This window comes from Sardina pilchardus, chromosome 6 (assembly GCF_963854185.1).
Source record: "Sardina pilchardus chromosome 6, fSarPil1.1, whole genome shotgun sequence".
NCBI classification, from domain to species: domain Eukaryota; kingdom Metazoa; phylum Chordata; class Actinopteri; order Clupeiformes; family Clupeidae; genus Sardina; species Sardina pilchardus.
Genome location: NC_084999.1, coordinates 15,460,365 through 15,483,632, shown reverse-complemented (window position 1 = coordinate 15,483,632; position 23,268 = coordinate 15,460,365). Strand labels below are relative to the sequence as shown.

General features: G+C 48.4%; 1 protein-coding gene across 2 annotated transcripts; it reads right to left on the bottom strand.

Annotated features, from left to right (window-relative positions):
* Positions 1–2,850: 2,850 nt before the first annotated feature.
* On the bottom strand, positions 2,851–22,566 carry prdm1a (PR domain containing 1a, with ZNF domain). 2 transcript variants are annotated; one of them, XM_062538617.1, is made up of 7 exons: positions 22,465–22,566; positions 14,737–14,997; positions 11,749–11,868; positions 10,071–10,323; positions 5,615–6,654; positions 5,360–5,488; positions 2,851–5,188 (listed from the first exon to the last, which is right to left on the bottom strand). In XM_062538617.1, the coding sequence occupies exons 2-7, from the start codon at positions 14,971–14,973 to the stop codon at positions 4,613–4,615; spliced, it is 2,355 nt and encodes a 784-aa protein (XP_062394601.1). In that variant the 5' UTR covers positions 14,974–14,997; positions 22,465–22,566; the 3' UTR covers positions 2,851–4,612. The 2 variants fall into 2 exon arrangements, with proteins under 2 accessions (XP_062394601.1, XP_062394600.1); XM_062538616.1 differs by lacking the exon at positions 22,465–22,566 and adding an exon at positions 17,158–17,332.
* Between the last annotated feature and the right edge of the window lie 702 nt (positions 22,567–23,268).

The window sequence follows — 23,268 nt, the reverse complement described above, 5'->3', positions numbered from 1 at the left end:
GTGTGTGTGTGTGTGTGTGTGTCTGCGTCTGCAGTTTCTGTGAAAGTATGCTAACTCCTACACAAAGCTAGCAGTACTTGCCTGAAGTGTACATACTGCTTTTTGTGAAGAGCTATGTTTCCTTTTATCAACTTAGCAGACCATCAATGATCGGTACCATCCAAAATGATCTGTATATCTGTTTTTTTTTTTTTTTTTATCAGTGCTATAATTTATCATATAAATGACACAAATGACATTTTTTTATATTTTTAATTTAGTTCTTTACAGGCATCCCATTTGACTGGTTCATTCTCTTTTGCTGCTGTTTGCTTTCTGTTACAAGCATGATTGGGACATCTGAGAGACGAAAGGCACATTTGCAGGGACAGATGGATCTGGTTCCCAAACCACATCTTGAGTCACCCCTGCCTTTATCTCCCTCTCACATCAATAAAGTGCTGTTTCGGCCGGGTGTTGCAGCCGGAAGGCGGCCAGGCGGGCACAGGCACTGGAGTTGGAGGTAGGGCTCTGAATTTCCCTTTTTCCTCTGCACACCGCACTTCATATGACTGGCCTGAGCTCTCTCTCTCTCTCTCTCTGTCTCTCTCTCTTCTCTCTCCTCTCTCTCCTCTCTTTCTCTCTCTTTTTCTTTCTTTCTTTCTTTCTTTCTCTTGCTCTCATCTGGTTCTCTTTAGGGAAGAGGAAGAGAACAAGAGTACATTTCCAGTCTGGCAGGATAGAAGATCAGAGTCAGAGTGTTCTTAATGTGTGTGTGTGTGTGTGTGTGTGTGTGTGTGTGTGTGTGTGTGTGTGTGTGTGTGTGTGTGTGTGTGTGTGTGTGTGTGTGTGTGTGTGTGTGTGTGTGTGTGTGTGTGTGTGTGTGTGTGTGTGTGTGTGTGTGTGTGTGTGTGTGTGTGTGTGTGTGTGTGTGTGTGTGTGTGTGTTTGTGCGCATCTGTGTGTGTGTGTGACTGGCTTACCAATAATACCTTTTGTGTCAGCAAAGAATTGGGATGTGTGCCTTGCGCAACACACATTGATGAGGAGACAGGAAGAGAAAGGGATTACTAAACACAGTCATGACGTCCTCAGTGCTGTTGCCATGTGGAGACAAAACGTGATAAACACTACCAGTCATAACATACACACATGCACAACACAATAACACATGGTAAGCAGGGTTGTGAGCTATGCAAAACGGAAATCATTTCCTTTTTTGGCAATTCTGTCAAAGGGCCAACATTCCTGTGTGTTCTGGGAAGGTGTAAGGGTGACCGATATTTTGATGAGCCAAAAATTCCTCTGTATCTTGGGAAAGTGGTTGTGAGCATGTGGGTGACATTTAATCAGAATTTGGACTTACTGGTTGAGTTTGTCCGGTGTACAGACCCCAGATGCCTGGCTAAAATCCCAATTTTACAAATGTAAATGAAATGCAGAAAGATAATGCAAACATCATCATTTTAGTCGTGTACAGTGGAAATCTCAGTTTTCACTCAGTGACACAATTGCTTTTTAGGAAAGTGAAAAGACTACAGTATAAAGCTTTTTTTTTTTTTTTTTTAAGAACATATATTTCAAAAGTGTTGGCAAATGGAACTTGCGGTGTCAAAATAGACGTGTTCATTTTTTCTCATGTGGTTCTTATGAGCGTCTGGAAAATTCAGTCATCGCTGTGATGCAAAATAACGACGCTGTTGTGAAAGGACTGTGAGTCAAAGTGGGCAAAGCGCCCCGCTCTCAGTCTGACCCTGATTTAGAGGTGCCTATGTAAATCACTCTGGTGCAAGTCATGGTGCGGGCCGCCGCACACAGAGCTGCCACTTTCATGTGTGTTCAGAGGTGGCGTGAGCGCCAAAGCTGGGGCTATGTGCCCAACTAGTGCGAGCAGACTGACTGAAGGAACGCACATCATCAGAGATGCAGCCTATTCAATTAAGAACTGCAATTCTGCAAAAACAAAAATTCACTATCGTTCATCATGTTCATCAGCATGTTCAACATCTTCATGCTTGAGTTGTATGCAGTTTAGCATGTGTTATGAATAAACCTAAGTTTTCTTTTATGTAAGCTACAATATATTTTGAAGTTTCTCTCCACCCCTTTGTGGCCATATTTGTTTTTTGGTGGGAATATTTTAATAGAAATATTTTCATCCTACCAGAAACATTTTTAAATGTTGTGGATTAATAAGTGTCAAACTATCTTAGATTAACAGTAACCAATCTGATTTTGTGGTGTACTTTCTGTAAGATAACAGAAGTAATTTAGATTCTGTTGGGTACTTTCTGTGCTTTTTGACCCATGGATAAATATAATTCGGATCAGTGCTCATGAAGGAAGCCCAAATATGGTCGTCCTCCAAAACTTCTCAAGAATTATTCCAGTGTAGGCTAGCTAATCACAGCACCTCTCACTGATTAGTGATAGAAACTACCTGTCGTCACTCTCTGAATGAGTGTTCTTGGTGCTGATGACTGAGAGGTCGAAGAGAATGTGATCGATCCTTTGTGCCTTATGTTGACTTTTGCTCATTGTATTTATCATAACATGCAAGGCTGCTTAAAAATCCATCTGTCCATCTTACTATGGATTATAAGGCTGGCATTCTTAAACAGGAAGTTGCTCGTTTCTACTTAACAAAGTTAAATATAATAGCAAGAAACGTATATTTCATTTGTTCTAAAGACTTAAATGTGTATTTATTGAATAATGCTTATAGCCACCCATCAGAATGAGGTGCTGTCATTCCTATCATGTGTCTGTTGTTTTCTTTTCTTTCTTTTTAAAAATAAATAAATAAACCTTTGATACATAATTCCCACACCAAAATTGAGAGACTTGAAAGAAAGCACACCAGACAGTAAACTGATTAGAACAGTGAACATTTATATAATTTACATGGACATGTTGCACTTAAATAGCTATGTAAACATAGAGACAGTTGTTTCTTCTATAGTTTAAAGCTGAAGATGAAGGAAAACTTTGGTCATACTTCAGGATGAAGACAGGTTGGGGAGGGGGAAAAAAACAAAACGAAAGAAATTGAGATGCTACTGCTTTTAGGGCACACAATGCTTCCTTTGGTGACAGAATACTGTCTACAAGACTGAGACTGCTGACTAATGTTATGTGTGGTGAAAAGTATGGGCACAAGACAGAGGAGGGAAAACCAGTGCATTCAAAGGCTGAGGTGCTTCGGTCTGTGCCGTCCAGGAGAGCAAAGGGTGGGGGGATTCAGGTAGGGTGGAGCTAGGGTGGAGTGGGGGTGGGGGGTAAATTCAGAGCCATACAAACAAATAATTATTGCTTTTCAATAATTTAGGTTTTTTTGGTGTCAAAGAAAGAAAGAATGAGACTGAACTTTGGTAACTAGCCCCATTTGGACGTTTTTTCTGTTTTGTTTTTGCCTCCTTTTTTTTTTTTGGTTGTGGTTTTTGCAAAGAACGCTAGGGCTGATTCAGAGACGTCTGGTCGGCGTTGCCACCGCTGACATGCTACATGTGAACAAACTCCTGCTCTTTGGGCCGCATTGGAGAGCTGCACTCCGGAACATTTTGGTTTTCATCTTCAAGTAGCAAAGCAATAAATATCATATGTGCTTCCTGCTTCTACTTCCTTCTGGACATTCACACACACAAACACACACACATACGCACACACACAAACACACGCATACACTCATACAGATACACTCATACATACATACACACTGAGGTAACTGTTGTTTTAAAAAATAATATGTACAAAATGCCTCATATAGAATAAGTAGAGCTCCAAAACAACAAACAATCCTCTAAGAGCATGCATTACAGACGCCTTTTTTCCTTTTGATTTTGAAACGAGTTGGGAATACAACATTTCAAATGTCCACCTTTGGCCAGACAGGAAAAAAAGCTTCAACTGAAGAGCTGTCCCATCCCTGTTGTCAAAGGGCACACCTTCAGCATAGGACGCTCCCTATCTCTGCCTCAGGCCGATGTGACAGAGCTAAGACAGGCAGAACAAAAGAAAAATATCTACAAAAAAAGTATGATCACATAGAAAAATAAGAAAATAGTCCATTACAATGAATTTACCCAGTCATTGTAAACATTATTTTCCAAGTATTGCTTTCAAAGGACAACAAAATTGCATAATAAATTAAGGAGGTTACTTACTACATTGAACCAAAAAATAACAAGACAATAATATTAATAACAACAACATCCACATCAACAACAATAACAATGTCAACAACAATGATATTAAAATAGTCATATGAAATTAAGGAAAGATGATTGTCTTTGTCTTAAGTGTAGGACACTCTGGAGTGGACTGCTCGCAGTCTTTGGACAGTGTCTTTGAGCCCTGAGTACTGAAGTCCCTGAAGACAGAACCAGAGCCTCGGTTGCCGTCAACCAAAAAAAAAAAAAAAAAAAAAACCCAAGAAGGAAAATAATTTACAACTCATTACTTGTTGCCACCTTCTCCCAAAGCGCCTGGTTGTTAGTCAGTAAAACAGGCTTGGGTTGGGTGGTGTGCTTGTGTGTGTGTGTGTGTGTGTGTGTGCCTCTACGAGTGTGATTCAGTGGTTACTTCTTTTCTTGTAAGTAGTGGTGGTGGTGGTGGTGGTAAGTACAGGTTGCTTTTTAGGACTCCATGGCCTCCACGGTCTCCTGTTTGACCTTGACGGGGAGCAGGGGCTGGGGGCTGCTGCGGCGGAGCTTGATGACGGACACCTCGCCGCTGGGCTGGTACGGCGCGAAGCCCGCCGGCACCGGAGACAGGTGCAGCGTCTCGGCGTGGAAGGGCGACGCCAGCTCGCGCCACAGCATGCTCAGGATCTGCTTCTCCACCTCGGGCTCCAGCACGCCGCCCTCCATCTCCTCCAGCTTGTCGGCGTGGTCGGTGATGTCGAAGCGCTCGATCTCCTCGTTGATGCGCGCCAGCTCGTCCAGCGTGCAGCCGGGCGCGGGCGGCGGCCCGCCGGGCGCCAGGCAGTAGCCCTTGGCGTGCAGGCGCAGGCTGCACAGGTGGATGTAGCTCCGCTGGCAGCGCGGGCACTTGTGCGGGCGCTCGCGCGTGTGCAGCCGCTTGTGCAGCTTCAGGTGCACGAACTGCGTGAACTTCTGCGGGCACATCTTGCACTGGTAGGGCTTCTCGCCCGAGTGCAGACGCAGGTGCGTCTTCAGGTTGCTGGTACTGCTGAAGCGCTTGTGACACACCTGTGCGCGAGAGAGAGAGAGAGAGAAAGAGAGACAGAAGGTTAGCGGGTTTGCTTTAAAGAGGGACGAACAATCGGCCAATTGAAACACTCGTGTTATGTATCTTGTGTTGATGGATGAGGAGAGAGCAGGCTGGATTAAGAGGAGCAGGGAACATGTGTCTTTACATACCTGGCACTCGTGAGGCTTCTCGCCGGTGTGGACAAGGAAGTGCTTCTGCAGGTGGGCGAGCTGGGTGAACCCCTTGCTGCAGGTCTGACACTTAAAGGGCCGTTCTCCACTGTGGACCCGCAGATGTACCTGAATGACAGAGAGAGAGGGCGGTGAGTTCCAGGTGTTTCTGCACAGGTGATCTATAGAGACTAGTGGAGAAGGTGGGGGTTGAGAGGTGAGGAGTGACGTGTGGGTCGGGGGGGGAGGGCTCACCTTGAGGTTGGACAGCTGGCCGAAGGTCTTGCTGCAGACGTTGCACTCGTACTTGATCTTGCCGTTCTGCTTCTTGAGCGGGTAGGGCAGCGTCTTGTAGCCGGTGGAGCTGCCGCCGCGCTTCATCTTGCTCAGGTTGATGGCCTCCTCGCCGTCGCTCCGCGGGTCGGCCGGACCCAGCAGGGCCGAGGTGGGCTTGGTGGGCAGCCGGTCCCCCGAGGCCGCCGAGCCGGCGGTGGGCGAGCCGCTGGAGGGCGCGTGGGGGTGGTGCCCGGCGGGCTTGTCCTTCAGGGACGTGGCGGCCGAGAAGGCGCTGGTCGGGGCCGGCACCAGGAAGTCGGGACGGCCCACGTCGGCGGCGGCGGAGGGGGGGAGCAGGAAGCGGCGGCGCACGGCGTCGGCCTCGGACGGGAGCATGCCCGGCGGGAGGGGCATGTGCGTGGGCAGCAGGCCGCTGTAGAGCGGGTACATGCGGGGGAACACGTTGCCCACCGACGGCGGCCCGTACGGGGGCAGGAGGTAGCGCGGGTACTGGGGGCCGGAGTAGAACGGCGAGGGCAGGGCGCCGGGCGGCGAGTAGCCGGGGAAGGGGCCCAGGGCGCGGCCGTAGAGGCCCGGGTGGAGGCCGGCCGGGAAGCCGTCTCTGGGCTCGTGCGGCGGGGCGGACCTGGGCGGGGACGCGCTGCGCCGGCGGTGGTGGTGGTGGTGGTGGTGGTGCGGGCTGCGCTCGGGGCTGCTGCGGGCGTCCGGGCTGGGCGTGGCCGAGGACTGTCCGGGCGAGCGGGCCGGGTAGCCGAACGGCGGGCTGGCCTTCAGGTGCTGCAGGTGCGAGTGCGGGTGCGGCTGCGGCCGGATGGGGTAGACGGCGCGCGGGTAGAGCGGCCGCTCGGGGCTGTCGGGGCAGTGGGGCGGGCGCGTGGCCAGCGGGCGGCTGGGCTCTCGCTTGGTGTCCTTCAGGATCTCCAGCACGCTGTGCTCCCTCTTCACCGGCTTCACCGCCTCCTCCGTCACCTGCTGCTTCGCCTCCATCAGGCTCGCTTCTGTAAACACACCAGAGCAGAGCAGCGCACATTTGAGTTTCAAACGTCCAACCACACAAACCTCTGTGTGTGTGTGTGTGTGTGTGTGTGTGTGTGTGTGTGTGTGTGTGTGTGTGTGTGTGTGAGAGAGAGAGAGAGTCTCCCGTTCGGCCCAATTGTATAAGAAAATGAATCACAAGCTCTAAGAAAATTGTAGAGAGAGGCCGTGGGTCTAATTGCTTCTCCCCCGGCCCACAGGGGCCCAGAAGTGGCCCTTGGAGGGCTACAAAGAGCTCCCATTGTTGCCTGGCCACATAGATCTCCTGTTGGCCCGGGAGTCCGAGGGAGCGCTAAGTAACTTGGTCGTCCAATTAGAGCGACAGTTTGACAAATTGTCCTGGGCCAAAGACCTTAGACAGGAAGTGAAGCATGACAACAGCCCCTGGGCAGGGTGGTAGAGAGCAGAAAGAGAGAGAGAGAGAGAGAGCATTTTGCTGAGAGCACTGATACAATCTAATTGAGAGAGAGAAGGAGGGGTGGGGGGGTGATTGAAAGTTTCCTACCAACAGATATCCAAACAAAGCCCAAAGTTATATTCCCTGTCCCCGCCTCACTAAATACACACACACACACACACACACACACACACACACACAACCACACACACTCACTCACACAAAGCAGACACACCTGAAGACCTGAAGACACCTAGTGACAAAGAGGGCTGTGTGGCACTTCCAGCACAAAGGCCTTTGTGTAAACTTCTCCAGCCCAGCCCTTCACAGAGTACAATCAATAACACACACTCACAGATTTAAGGGCTGCCTGTCTACAGTGCTGCTTCTCAGCTGACTAGACCAGGCCCAGAGAGCTCGCCACACAGACACACAGCTCTTTAAGGAATTACAGCATACAAGTTATGTCTGCCACAGCGTGTGAGTGTCAGTCATAATAAAAACGGACCAAACCATCTGATAATGACCAGTGTTGCTCATACAAACAGTGTATTTGCTTTCAAAAATAGAAAAGAGAGAGAGGGGGAAAAAAAACACTTCCACTCTTGGGGGACCACAAGAGAATCTAAACACTGAGGTTATCAGCAAGCAACCCCTCCACCCCTCCACTCCTCCACCACTCCTCACCTCCCCCTGCCTCTGCTCCCTCCCCCACCCCCGGTCCTCCGAGATAGCGCCTCCTCCCCAGAGGGCTCCCACTAAACAAACAGCCCAGGCGATCGCACAGATATCAATCTGTCAGCGCAACCCTGGCCGCCAGGAAGTTCAAGTAGTCAATGGAGGAGACGTTTTTCTTCTTCTTCTTCTTCTTCTTCTCTTCCATGCTACCCCTCAGTCCCCCTCCCTCTCTCTCTCTTTTAAGTGGCAAATAAATTAGGAAGTCGTGCCAAAGGGCTGTCCGCGCCTCCGGCCCCCCGCCTTTCCTCCCTCTCTCACTCCCTCTCTCTCTCTCTCTCTCTCTCTCTCTCTCTCTCTCTCCCTCCCTCTCTACTTGCCAAGCAGGGGGTGTTTGTCGGTGTGTGTGTGTGTGTGTGTGGTGCGTGTGGAAAGAGAGAGAGTGAGAGCAAAAAATAGAAAGGAAGAGAGAGAGAGAGACTCAGAGTGGAAGAAAAAAAAGGAGAGAAAGGGGAGAGTGGTCTCAGTCTTAGTAAACCGATGACTGTTTACATCCTCCAGGGGTATTGTCAATTCCAGCGAAATGCTGAGTACAATTTTCACTGGTAGCCTAAATAACCGATGTTGTGATGATGTGATATTTTCTCTCACGTTGTTTCCTCTGCATGTAAAGGCTCAGCGTAAGCGAAGGTCGGCGGCCCTCTGTATGTGAGAGTTCAGAGTAAGTGAACGTCGGCGGCGGCCCTCTGAATGTAAGAGTTCAGGGTAAGTGAACGTCGGCGGACCGTTCCAGTCATCTCAGGCCATTCCACTGCACTGAGTCAGCGCTGCTCGGGCCCCAGCACTGCTCCAGCTATGACTGCAAGTGTGTGGACCCGACCCAGGAGAGAGGTGGAGGACACACTTTCTCTCTTTCTCTCTCTCTGGACTCATCTCTCTCTCCCTCTCTCTTTCTCTTTCTCTCTCTCTGTTTTTCCCCCTTCCCCCCTGCTCAGGTAGAAGGTATAGAGAAGTGATGATGTCAGCTGCAGGTCATCGGCTTAATTACAGGCCTGCTCAGAGTCATCAGAGACATGGGGGGGGGGGGGGGGGTGTATAGAGAGCAGTGGAGGAGTGGGAGGGTGGGTAGGTAAGGAGTGGGGGTATAAAGAGCAGTGGAGGAGTGGGAGGGTGGGTAGGTAAGGGGGGTGGGGGGTATAGAGAGCACTGGAGGAGTGAGAGGGTGGGTAGGTAAGGGGGGTGGGGGGTATAGAGAGCAGTGGAGGAGTGGGAGGGTGGGTAGGTAAGGGGGGTGGGGGGGTATAAAGAGCAGTGGAGGAGTGGGAGGGTGGGTAGGTAAGGGGGGGTGGGGGGTATAAAGAGCAGTGGAGGAGTGGGAGGGTGGGTAGGTAAGGGGGGTGGGGGGTATAAAGAGCAGTGGAGGAGTGGGAGGGTGGGTAGGTAAGGGGGTGGGGGGTATAAAGAGCAGTGGAGGGAGGGTTGGTTGGTTGGCAGACTGAAGCCACCCGGCGCCCCAGGGGATGCGCATGGCCCAGGGCCCAGGGGACCGGAGTCAGTCTGGCTGGCCTGTTCCCGCCACACCTTCAGGCAGAATGTCGTTCTCTGTAATCCCCCCCCCCCCCCCAACACACACACACACACACGTACACACACCCTCCCTCTCTTTCACTACCTCCCCTTCTCTCTCTCTCTCTCTCTCTCCCTCTACCAACAAAGGCCGAGCTCGGTGACTTTTATTGCTGCTTGAGCAACAACAGATCGAGCGTGTTAGGCGAGCTTTTATGTTGAAAGAGTGCCTTTAAGTGAGGTTGACTCTAGCATTACCTCCCCGAGAAAGGCCCATGTCATGAAACTTCGTCATTACCAAGGCCTGAGTAAAAACATGAGAGAGACTGAGAGAGAGAGAAACTAGTAAACAGGGACACAGTAGGAATGTCTGATCGCCCCCGAGATGAAAGGACAAACGACAATGTTGCTGTTTCTCTTAGATAATAACAGGCTCACATCCCCTCACTCTGTGTGTGTGTGTGAGTGTGTGTGACTTTGTGACCATGTCTCTTTCTTCAACTCAGACCAGCATAGAGAGCCACACACAACGTACACTCTGGAAATAACAACAACGAACACTTCAAGAGCTTCAAATGAGAAGATTGAACAAAAGGCCGTCTTTCAAAGCAACAGATGGGAGGAGATCTTTGGTCTCTCTGTACGTGTGTGTGTGTGTGTGTGAGGGTATATGTGTGCGTGCAAATGTGTGTGACTGTAGGTGTGTGTGCGTGCGTAGGGGGGGAGGTTAGTTTTACTCACTTAGTTTCTGCATCATGATCTCCCCAGAGGCGGGATAGTGGAGGCGTCGGGCGAACTCCGGGCAGTACCACACCAGCAGCTCCTGGCCCGCGGGGATGGCCTGGACCGTGTAGAAGTAGATGCTCATGCCGTTCTGGCAGGCGGCCAGGTTCTGCTCCTGCTCCGAGTGGGCCGGGTTGACGTAGCGCATCCAGTTGCTCTTCTCCTCGTCCAGACCGTCCACAAAGTGGTGGAACTTGCCCTCCGAATAAATCTGCAGAGAGAGACGGGCGGCGGAGAGTGGTCAGAAGGACGCCATGTCACGGGAAAGAGTCTGGTTCGGAGAGCACCGGATTTTTTTTTGCTTTCTGTTTAAAGGAGCTTCGGTCCCCGCATATCCAGAAAACCCCTTGTTATCTGCGAGCCAGAGGCTGTGGGTTCTTCATGTAGAGAGGCGCAGCGGTTTCCCATGTGAGCCCTGTTCACCACAGCCACACCACCACACCTGGCATCTCTCTCATACAGGTGCCTTGCAGAGGCAGCCTAACTGACAGCTCGGGCGAATGTGACGTGCCCGCAAGACGCCGCCGTCTCTTTTATAAAGTCACCGGGCCGACTCGATTGAGTCAGCAAGTACGCCCCCGCGCGCCACTCGCTACTCTGGTAGTGAATCTGCACCCCCCCCACCTCCTTTCTCTCTCTCTCCTCATCTCTCTATTTATCTTTCTATCTCTCTGTCGTTCTGTTGTCAGAGGTACAGAACCAGGTCACATTAGGTGTGCTGGGAGGTGTGAAGGTGAGGTGAGCACACACACACGCGCGTAGGTAGGCTCCTTTCACTCGCCGCGGAGGTCGGCTCTCGCGCCGCGCGCTCGAGTTTCTTGGAAGACCAGCGTGACATCATCGTGTACAGAGAGCGAAAGAGACTAGACACCCTCTGATGTCACCGCGGTGCCTGATGATGCGTTTACAGTTTGGAGATGTATGTCAGCCATATGTCAAGGCCTTAGTCTATGGGTGATTGAATATGGATAAAATCAACTGTGAGTTGCATGAATGTTTTGAGAGTGCCACCCAGTTTCAGCACTATTGGAAATGTTTTCTTGTCATAGGGGAGAATGTGACAATGGAAACTAGAAAGGGGAATATATACGGCTCATACAATAATTAACGAATACATTTGAAGCATCTAAATATTTAGATGCTTCAAATGTATTAATTAGTTATTGATTTTTTTTAATATATATATTTTTTTAATTAATTTTCAGTATGGTTATCTACTGAAGCCTCTTCCTCCTCTGCTCCTCCTCCTCATCAGACTCTCTCAGCCTGAAGGTAATCCCATTGCGTAGAATGCAGTCATTTTGCTTCCTCCCTCAAGAGCACAGTACAGTCAAAACATGATCACACGGTACGTGAAAAAAAACACACACATACACTCTCTCAGCGTCTGTCTCCACCAACGCTGTGGTACAGTTCCCAAAACAGTAGACCTTTACTCAGCGATTTTTGTCTGGGGCGCGTTCACAGAGCGCTGCGCTCACAGCTTCTCTAGAACCCCCGACCCCATGATGTCACACAGGAAACTAAGGCAGTGGAACAGGAAGTACGCCGTCATGTTGTTTTTCCTCCCTCCCTCCCTCCCTCCTCGCTCCCTCTTTACTGAAAGTGAAGCTCCTGAAACAAAACAACAACTCACCCTCCAGAAGTACTTCCTGTTCGCGTCTTTGGGGACATTCTCTGCAGTGTAGACTTCGCCCACTAGGGGGCCAAAGCGAGTTCCCTTGGGGATGTATTCTCTGCTTACAACACCAGTGACCTTGAGAAGAAAATAGAGAAAGACAGAAAAAGAGCAAGAGAGAGAGATAGATAGAGAGAGAGAGAAGGAGAAAAAAACAAAGACATGAATCAATCAGGAAGGTCAAGTGACAAGAGCTCACGAAGAGGAGGGTGGGAGAGCAGAGTTTCTCTTCTCAGGCTTAGTGTTCACTCTCGGCGCTCTCTGCAGTTGGAGATGATTTACTTTATCACTTCCTGTCACCAGAAGGCCACCATCCTCGCTGGAGAGGGCCACAGGAAGCAGCCATCAGGGCAATCATCAAACCCACGTCAAACAAACAAGACTGGGCACATGTGTCTATGCATGTGTGTGTGTGTGTGTGTGTGTGTGTGTGTGTGTGTGTGTGTGTGTGTGTGCGTGTGTGTGTGTGTGTGTGTGTGTGTGTGTGTGTGCGTGTGCATGCTAGAGTGCTTGAGAGTTGCACTAGCTGTGAGAGAGGTCTCCATCGTTGTTCTTGGGAGGTGGAGATTGTGAGCACAAGTGTCCAGGTGAGTGCAGCAGACGTTAGTCAGGAAGAGGCACACCTACGGGGTGACACCCATAGGTCAGCTGGAGGGGAGGCCGCTTTTAACGCACTGACTTCCTTCTCACTACGCATAATGCCTCCCCCAAGTACACACACACACACACACACACACACACACACACACCCACACCCACTCACCAAACCTAAAAAACACTCTCGGCCACAAAGCATTCTCTTATCTAGTCACATATAACAACAAGAGTGAAGGGGGAGACCTCAAAGGAGAAATCTACACCTACGATTACAGCACTTTGTTTCTTTGAGGCAAATAACTTCAAACACCCCTTAGTTTCAACAAAAGCAGCCCACAAGGACATGCACATGCACATATGCACAGTCAAAAAAAAAAAAAAAAAACCCACACACACGCAATTACTGTCTGGTAGTTGTGGATTACAACCCAGACTTTAAACTAATCTCTTCACCCTCTGATGAACTAACACAGACACCCTTATCCCCCTCTTCCCAATCCTCTTGCCATGTTTCTAAAGTTCCCCTTTCCACCCCCACCCCACCTATGTGCACACGGATCCCGTACAAACAGCCCCATGTCGAGACAGAAGGGCTCAGGAAATCCCCCTCATCTCCTCCGCATCTCCACAGAGAGCTTCCAAATCTACGACAAAACACATGCTTCCATTTGAAGATTAGGCCGCACTGTTTTGGGTAATTGATTAACTAACGCTTTTACAATGCCCCTTCTAAACATATCATCAATACTCTCATCACGGCCATCAATAGGCCCTAATGCCCTCGCGGGTTCACCACAGAGGAACCATTCGTTTGGCAGTTAACGATTCACTCATATTTTTATCAGCTTGTAAAGAACTATAAAGAGGCTCACTTTCCAACTCCCCTCTGAGCAGCAGATAAGGATAAACAGAGGGTAATGATGAGAAAATCTATCTCTTGCCCAATTAGTGTGTGTGTGTGTGTGTGTGTGTGTGTGTGTGTGTGTGTATGTGTGTGTGTGTGTGTGTGTGTGTGTGTGTGCTTGTGTGTGTTTTTCCTCTTTCCATGATCAAGGTGATTACAACAGTGAGTGTCTGGAGACTGTGTCCAAAGGTAGGCTTTTTTTCTGGTTTAGTGAGGAGTAGGAGGTATCCTGAAAAACCCCCTTGAACTCGCCGGAGAGAGAGAGAGAGCGCGCCGTCGGCCAGAGTGATGATTCAGGACTGGTTGGTGGGGTTTTCTGCTGTGGATGCTTATGGTTTGGACTCCTGGGAGGAATGTACGTCCTGGATCAGCAGTTGTGGCTTCTCCTCTCTCTTTCTCTTTCTCTCTCCCTCTCTTTCTTTCTCCCTCTCTCTCTCTTCTCCTCTCTGTCCTCCCTTGCTCTTTCTCCTACCCACTTGAGCTTTCTCCCCTGACCAGGGCACACTGGAATTTGGCAAGTAGTACTCCCTCAAGACAAACACTCTCTCTCTCTCACACACACACACACACACACACACACACAAACAGAGGCTTAGACAGACAGCGCTGCTGCCGCTGCGTCGTGATGGCCTTAAAACGGCTCGCTGACAAGGCCAAGATAAAGAAGATGAATTAGAGGCGTGTGACGATGAGCCTGTGCAGACTTAAGGAGCCCCTGTATAAACACGCATCACGACTCCTCTTGGCACACACAACTGACAGTGGGGGGGGCGCCGGGGAAGCACCCGAAAACCTCCCTCAAGCTTCCCCGCCACACACACACACACATAGACTCAGACACACACACACACACACACACATACACACACACACATAGACTCAGACTCAGACACACACACACACACACACACACACACACTTTCACACAGTACAGGAGCAATGCTGCTGCTGCCGCTACATTTCCCCTCCCTCGGGGCATCCATTCTCAGCCGTCTGCCGCTCAGACGACGCGGCGCATTAGAGCGCTGACATCACACATAAACGCTCCAGTTAATGAGGTGAAAGAGTGAGGGAGGCTCCGCGTCCAAAAGACTCAGCCCCGCATGGTGACTAATGGAATGAGTCTTGTCAACACACACACTCACACACAAACATATGTACACATACAGACACAGCACCGTTGGCTAGATTACTACCAACCCCCATTCCATACCCCCCCACACCCCCATCCCCATCTCCAGCTGGGTCCTGGCTGGGGTGTAGAGGCGTGTTTTCACCAGCGGGCCCTCGAGCGATAAGCCTTCCCAGGCTGCGTTTGTGTGACCGGCCACTGAGTCACCTGTGGGTTGGTGTGTTTGAGTCTTTGGGGGGTGCTGGTAAAGATGGAGCCTCAGTCTGTGTGTGTGTGTGTGTGTGTGTGTGTAGAGCGGCTGGTCTGGTCTTACCTCTTTGGTGTTTGTCGGGTGCTTGAAGGCCAGGTTGCGGGGCAGCGAGGCTTCGGCGCGGCTCAGGTCCGGGTGAGCCTCGGGGCCGCCCTCCCAGGTGTGGTCCTTCACAATGTAGGTGCACTTCTCCTCAAAGTCGGCCTCCGTCCAGGCGGTCATGTCGGCGTCCTGTACGTCCATCTTCTTGTCCTCCATGGCGTGGTCTGCTGTATGTGGCGCCCCCTCGGTGGTCAACATGGCTTTGCTATGCTGAGAGGCAGCCTGAAAGAGAAAACGAAGGAAAGAGAGAAGGGAAGAAAGAAAGAAAGAAAAGAGTGTGTGAGTGAGTGAATGAAATCTACACTGAGTCAGTGGGTCTCATTGTGTCGAGCTGACTAATCGTCTACTTCTCTCAGTGGGAACCAGGAAACAGTCCCGTAGAAACGCTGCATTCTAAACTTGAAATCGCCATTATATACAAACAATTGTATTTACAGAAACAATTACAAACACAGCCGAAAGAAAAAAAATTAACACATTAACTGAAATTTCAGCGCGAAACTTAGTTATTAAAAGTTTTGTCTTAGTAAATTAAATTACTAATTCAATTCAGGGGGGAAAAAAAGAATTGTACTCTCAGGAAGGGGATTTCAAGCTCACGTAAATATTTAGATGAACACAATTTACAAGCATAAATATTACATCCAGTCGGACTGTCCGGTAATTCCGATACCGCCACAAAAAATCTAAACTCACCACAGCTTACAACAGACAAACCGGGAGGCAATTACTGTCCAAAACCTCTTTCTAATGTTTGGCCTGTCCAGACGCCCCCTCTTTCTCTTTCTCCCTTTCTCTCTCTATCCCTCTGTCCACCCGACTCTTTTTTCCTCTGCTTTCCCTCTCTCTCCCAAGTATCCCCTGGGTGGAAAATGGTCACAAACAAGGGAAGATGGAGGAAGGAAGTGCTGTCTGCATCTGAATGGAGCTAAAATTGGAATCAGAGTGGCAGAGTAGCGGAACCGGCAAACCATCTCAGAGTGTGTGTTTGTGTGTGTCTGTGTGTGTCTGTGTGTGTGTGTGTGCGTGTTTGTGTGTGCGTGAGTGTGGAGGAACAAGGGGGAGACGAATTCACAAATTTTCCATTTGGGGGCCACAGAGGCACAAACAAACTTCAAACACTTCCCACCAGCAGCAGGGTCCGAGTGTCCCACTCACGCACACACATCCTTGTGGAGCCCAGCTTGCGGCCTTCAGGGTTGTGTCCTGCCGCAGTCTCTCACAATAAGACATCAAAACCCACTCCGAAACAAGCGCCACAACAGGAGACTATTACACCACCAGCACTGAGAAACAACCAACGTCATCCACACAATGTTGGAACCAGACAGGCCACAAAAAAAGCCATAATTCAGTGCCACCTATTGTGTTTATTAAATCCCCCCAAACACGGTTGCATTTCGCCTCAAAATAAAGGCATGCAAATTATGTCATGAGTGATCTTGAGTTGTTACGAAGTTGTCAAATTCATTAAACTGAGGAAAGTTGTTCTTCGCCATTCGGGAATTTGAAACATTTTGAAACAATAAAAGCTGAAGATAAAACCCATCACATATCTTAATGGGGCCATGTTTTTTTTAGAAGAATCTGTTGGCCACCTGTGCAAAGTCAAAACTAATTCTGAAACTGAAAAACTGTATGAGAGCAACCGATTTATGCATCGCACAGCGGTATGTATTTTTTTTTTTTTGCAAAGAAATTTGAAAGAATACAGTTTCTGCTTTTTTTAAAAGTTAATTCCAACATTAACTTTGAACATGCCAAATATAACTGTAAATATTAATGTAAGTATTGTAAGTATTAATGTAAGTCTCTAATTAAGTTTAAACATTAGAGTGAAATCAAATTAGTTAAAAGTCAAATGTAGAAACATTTCCTGCTGAGATACAGAAACATTTCCTTAAATTAGGTATTCTGAATCTTATGTTACAAATCTTGCATGAAATGAATCACAGAAATTAAAGGAGCTTTCATTTACATTAATCACAGATAATCACTTTTTAAAAACTATTTCATCTGAACTCGGGAATTTAGAAGACAACAAAAAACTTTTAAATAGATTAAGAAAACATTAACCACTACAAAACACTAATGAAAAAAAGCAGAAATGGACTAAAAATAATTTCTTTCCCAAGTATGTTACCCCTTTTTGAACAAGTTGATGAATTGAATGAGTTCTTTCTAAGCTTACATCTAAACAAAAAATTAAACAAAAAAGAAGAATCACTGCACCTCAAATCACTGATTGAAACACCAAACAGAGAACGCCAGAAATCTTTCTCCCTTAATTCAGACAGGTACCACTCACTGACAAGAGATAAAATAAAATCTCTTTTCTCCAAACAGAAGCAGTAAAAAGATTGCAGAACAGGCCCTACTCACCGCTAAACCTTGATCCCAGCCACACATAGAGCCGGCTGGTATCTCCCCTGAGTGTTTCCCTGTGTGTGTCCGTGTCTCTTGGGTGCGGGACAGGTGCAGTTCCCCCTCCAATCCCAGTGTTACTCCAGACTCAGTGCTTCAGGCTTCAGTGTGTGTGTATGTGTGTGTTGTTCAGTACTTGTCTTGCGTTTGACTGACTCCTTCCCTCTCTCTCTCTCTCCTCATGGTAGTAGAAGTGTGGCCCCTCCCTCCTCCCCTCCCACTCTCCACTCCCACCTCTTGACTCCGCCCACTCTCCCCGCGCAACAGATCTAACAATTCACTGTCACACTCTCGTGCTTACATGCGCGAAAACACACACACACACACACACACACACACACATACACACACACACACGCACACAAACACTCAAACACACACAGACACCACTCTCTGCATCCTCTTTTCTCAGTCTGTTTTCTCTATAGGCATGTAAGGGAGAGAAAATAAGAAAGCTTTCACCTTGCTGCAGTTTGTAATAAATTCAGATGAGTCTCCCAACACACACACAGGCACACACATACACACACACACACACACACACACACACACACACACACACACACACACACACACACACACACAAACTTTTCTTTCTCTTTCACATTGTGCATTTACAAGATAAAAATGAATCACTGCTACCATACCAGCAATAGGAATCAACTTTTGCCTATGTGACTGTGTCAAAGCTTTATTGACACAGATCCTCAAAGATAGTGGCGATAGCAGCAAGCCTTGTTTTAAACGGGGTATGGGCAGAGTTTAGGGAGGGGGCTTGTGTTGATTCCTCTTCCTCTCTCTGTGTCTCTCTCTCTCTTTCTCTCACACTCTCTTCCTGGGGAAGAAGGACATCCTGTGACAGTGACTCAATAACCTGTCGCTGTTTACTAAGCGATTGAGCCGCAGACAGACGTTCCTGTTTCTCCCAAAGATCTGCTGCCGCCCCCACCCCCACCCCTCCACCCAACCCCCCCTGTTCTCTGGTCCCCACCTGGGCCTGCCGCTTTTCTGCCTCTAGGGGGCGCCCTGCCATCTTGGCCACCTCTACACAGCAGATACTAAAGCATCTGAGCGAACTGTACATCTGTCTGGGCCCCCTCCCCTCCCCTCTCTCTTTCCTCATCCCTCTTTCTTTCCCTCTCCCTCTCTCTGTTTCTCTTTATCCCCAGACCTCAAAAGAAAAAAGTTTATTCTCCCCAAGGGGACCCCAAAAGGGGATGAGAGATGGCATGGCGTAAGGGGCAATGTGAGGACTCGGGCGAGGATGACAGGAGTGGTGGGCAACCCTCAGAATGCCGTCGCATACTCATGTCAAGATTTGGGATGAAAGTTCTCATCCCAACACACGTCGCGTCACACGGAATTAGCTGGAAATCCCCGCCAGTCCGTCATTCTCCCCTTCTGCACGCTCTTCCTTTCTTTGTTTCTTTCTTTCTCTCTCTCTCTCTCTCTCTCTCTCTCTCTCCCTCCAGCTCTTTGTTTCATGTTCCCCCTCTCTCTTATGATAGACACACCACTTTGGCTGATATCAAATAACCACTAATGAAGATAATGAAGATAAGGACACTTGTATTTCACAAGTCAATCACAAGAAGAGAACAAGATGGAGGGGAGGAAAGCTACAGAAGGTGGAATTCCAAGACGACGGTTGAATCCAGAAACCTAGACAGCAATCCCACCCCACCCACCCCCAAACCCCCCCCCCCCCCCCCGCGCACCCTTTATCCACACCCACACACTCATATACACACTTGTTCACCCTTATCCAGCCATCCCACCCCTCTAGTTGGTGACAAAGAGCTGACCACATCACTCGCTGCCTACTATTTCCTGGCAGGGGCCGGCCCATGAGGCGATCTGAGCCCCCCCAGGACTGCCGCTTCCCACGTCCCCGACCTGGGCCACAGCTTTCTCCAATCTGGCCCACAGCTGCCGCAGCCGCTGCCGAGGGACCCAGAGCTCCACAGACAGGCAGCGAGTAAAAGAGGGGAACACCCCGTCGAGGGAGGGAGGCAGAGAGAGAGAAAGAGAGAGAGAGAGAAAAAACAAATTGAAACAAACAAAAAAACAAGGATGTCTGCCGTCTTTGAAAAGCCCTGTGTTTTTCATCTCCTGCACCAAGTGGCTGGGAACAATCTGGCGAGAGTGGCTTCCCCCCCACCCCACAACCCCTTCCCCTCCAGGCCACCACCACCAGCTTACTGCCACTGAGCCTTAAAAAGCCCCTAAACAAGGCTAGACCCTCCAGGGCTTCAGGGCCTTCTCCCTCTCTCTTTTCCTCTCTTCCTCTTCCTCTCTCTCCCTCTCTCTCTCTCTCTCTCTCAGCCCACGCCATAAAGGAAGGAGTGGGCTCCTGGACTGGGGCTGGGGGGTAGGGAGGGGTCTCCTTGGCTCTGAAGTCAAATTCAAATGGCTTTACTCTCCCTCTCTCTCTCTCTCTCTCTCTTTCTCCCTCTCTCTCGCTCTTGTTTTGTTTATGCAGAGGGTTTAATGTGGCTCGCATGCCTGGGGGACAGAGAGCGGTCTAACAAAAGGGGAGCGGGGGGACTCCAGCAGCTTTGTTGGTTTTTCAGAGGGCCGCTATCAATCCCCTTCCGCCCCGCAAACAGGGCTCCATCACAGGGAGCTACGCTGTCACCGGCATCACCTCAAGAAGGTGAGAGATAAAGGAGGGGGGGTAGAGAGAGAGAGAGAGAGAGAGAGAGAGAAACAACAGACAAACAGAGGGAGGAAGACAGAGGGGTAACTGTAAGACTGAGTGGAGGGAGATAAGTGAATTGGAAGCTGAGACAAAAGATGCCTGAGTGTTAACAGCAAACTCCATTTCCAGTCTGTCAAACTTGTTGGCCCGTCTGCTTTCCATCTAACTGTTTGTTGGAAGCAAAACAGGTTCCTTGAGGAAAGCACCATTCAAATACTTTTGAACAATTGTTTGCATATTTATTTGAAATTCATTCTGACTAATCCCCCTCCACACACACACACACACACATTTCCCTAAATTAACACATGTGTGTTATCTGCAAAGCTATCTAATGTCCACTGCACAAGTTTCACTTATTCTCTCCTTAGGCATCAGAGGGCTCCCCTTTGGCTTTTAAAACGGAGCCGTTTGGGCAGTGGCTTGGCCTCTACTTGTTGAAGTTGGCCTTTTGGGTGAAGATTTCCCAAGAGGTGTAGGGGTCCAAACACAAATCCCCACTCCTGTCCACCCAGACGTTCTCCAGCGAGTGTGTTTGTGTGTAAGGGAGGGTGGAGGATTTGAAAGAGGGGTTGGTTTGGCTATTGTTCTGGAAAAGGCTAATCCCACAATGGTGGAGCCATTAAGAGAATTATATAAGTTACCCAATGCCATGATCCCCTGTGTGTGTGTGTGTGTGTGTGTGTGTGTGTGTGTGTGTGTGTGTGTGTGTGTGTGTGTGTGTGTGTGTGTGTGTGTGTGTGGTGTGTGTGTGTCACACGTGCACACATACACACTCACGGGCACACACACACTCACACACACACACACACACACGACCACGCGTGGCTCTGCAGCAGGCCACTGTGCCCCACACACAGCCGTTTGGGGGGGCCGGGCCGACACGTCTAATCCAGCCAATCCGTCCCCTCTCCACCAGCCCCATCCCACCTCAGCCATCTGGAGACAGACTGCTTGCCACAGCCACCGGCCTGTGGGTTGGAAGTGGGGAGTGTGTGTGTGTGTGTGTGTGTGTGTGTGTGTGTGTGTGTGTGTGTGTGTGTGAGTGTGTGTGGAGGGGATCAATACCATGTCCAGACAGTCACCCCTAAATCTAAGGAGGAGCTAATCATGCTCAGTTTGGCACACCGGATTAAATTGTACTTTTCATTAAGGGCCAAATAGGTTAAGAGGTGTAGACACCAGAAAGAGACGCCAGCACATATAATTCCAATAGGTTCAGGAACAGTTTATATAATAACAATACAACTACAACAAAAACTACAATAACAACGACAATAATATGTAATGAACAAAAATAATGCATATTTGGTCAATACCAATAATACATTATATTAGTAGTAGTAGTAGCCTAATGTTCACAAAAATTATAACAACAAGACGAAACAACAGCCCTAGTTTTTCCATAATTAGTTAGCTCTATCATAGGCTGTGCCCTCGCACACTCGAAACAGACCATGAGTCAAGCTTTATCTTTATCGGCCTGTGTTTAAAAGTTCAACGTCAAGTGTTTTTTTATGTCAACAAATTTCTGCAGCAGCCTGTTCCAGTAAGTGTCACTAATCAAACTGTGGTTACTCAGCCATGCACAACGGTCATCACAAGATCACAAGCCTGAAACTGTGAACTCATCCAATTACAGTACAATTGGTCGACATCACGAGAACTCTCTAGAGATATCTGCCTTTTGTATAGACTGCGTCAGTAAACGAATTTCATAACGCTTTTTAAAAAGACGTGTGTCAAATCCATGGTGACCTAAGTCATACCTAGAGAGATTGCGAATGTCATCGAATAAGGACACAAAAGCGTCGAGAAAGCCATCCGCCCCCTCCCTGCGACAGCTGTAGGCTGAAATAATGTTATTGAAGATGTCAAGTTGCGGTATATGTTACACTGCACAGATATAATGGGCACTGCGCGTGGAGCTCATATCCGCGAGCTCATGTACGAGTCCCTGTGCTCGCAGGCTGCACCGCGCGCAGCGGGAGCTCAACTGATAAAACGGTGTCAAAGCCCCCAGCATTTGTCCACAGGTCAGTAGCGACCACGACATTAACAACAGTGTGTTTTAAGTCGCCAATAATAACTTTTATTTTCAGTAACAAGTGTTTGAGAGAGAGAGAGAGAGAGAGAGAGAGAGAGAGAGAGAGAGCACCACTCAAGATAGTTCAATAAAATGATGTTGTGCTCCCGTGTGAACAACTATCCTACAAGACTGTCAGTTGCACCGGAGAGATAGGCTAAACAAATATCGTCATATGTTTAAGATATAGCCTAGGTAATGCGACAACAAGATGTGTAGTTTTCTTTTCTGGCTCTTTTAGCATTGGTTATTCAAATTCAAAAACATTGAGGCAAGTTTTGACAGAACACATCCTGTCACTGTTCAACCAGCATGAGGGGGGAAAAGAAAATTAGGCTACTCCTCAAGATGTAGCAACGAATTAAATTCGAGTGGCTATCCTTTATTCCGACGTGTAAGTGCACTTGACTGTCATTTAAAACTGAAACAAAAAAATAACTAAAACTAAAACTGAAAAAGAAAAGGTAGAAAGACGTACCTGTGCGCGTTTCCATAAATCACCCAAAAATACTGTTTTCGTAAGCTATCCCAGTTCGTGAGATCAAGAGCAACAAAGGTGTTTCTTGCAACAAGACTGTCTCTTGGTGTAACTTCAGACTGTCGTGAAGTTGGCAAGGTAAGTAGCCTATTCACCGTTCATACACAAAGCACGCCCCCCTACCTCTGGTGTCCGCTCCACCCAAATTCGTAATTAGGCTTAACACAAGCAATTAACTGAGCAAACTCAAGCAAGCGGATGCCCTCGATAACTCATCTCAACTAATCGTTTCTTGAATACTTCTTCTCACTCGTAATCCAAATTAACATATTTTGAGAGCAATGGACAGCAGTTTTACCTTTGCGCGAAACACCTTGCAAGCAATTGTGAGAGATAGTGGGTGGGTAAGTAAAATCAGCCTTTCGCCTGTGTGTCCATCTTATCAGCAATGGGCCCCATGCATTCAGTGAGTACACACAAGCACAGGAAATTGAGGCATCCTCTCAGAAATGGATAGCTCATTTTCAAAACAAGCAAGAGGCCTGAAACAAATCAGGCGAAACAGCGAACGACAACATACTTTAATTATATATATTCATTCAATAAAAACAATTCTATACAAATATAGTTTCGTTGAACATTATTGCGAAGAATTTAAGGCCCTATAATCAGTTTTAAGTAAATACCGCTCCATTGAAAATGGTGGCCTTTAACATTTCGTGGATGCGAACGATTTTTCTTTTTCTATTTTACATTATGTCCTATAGACAAAATAGATTATGTAATATGAGATATGACCAGCAA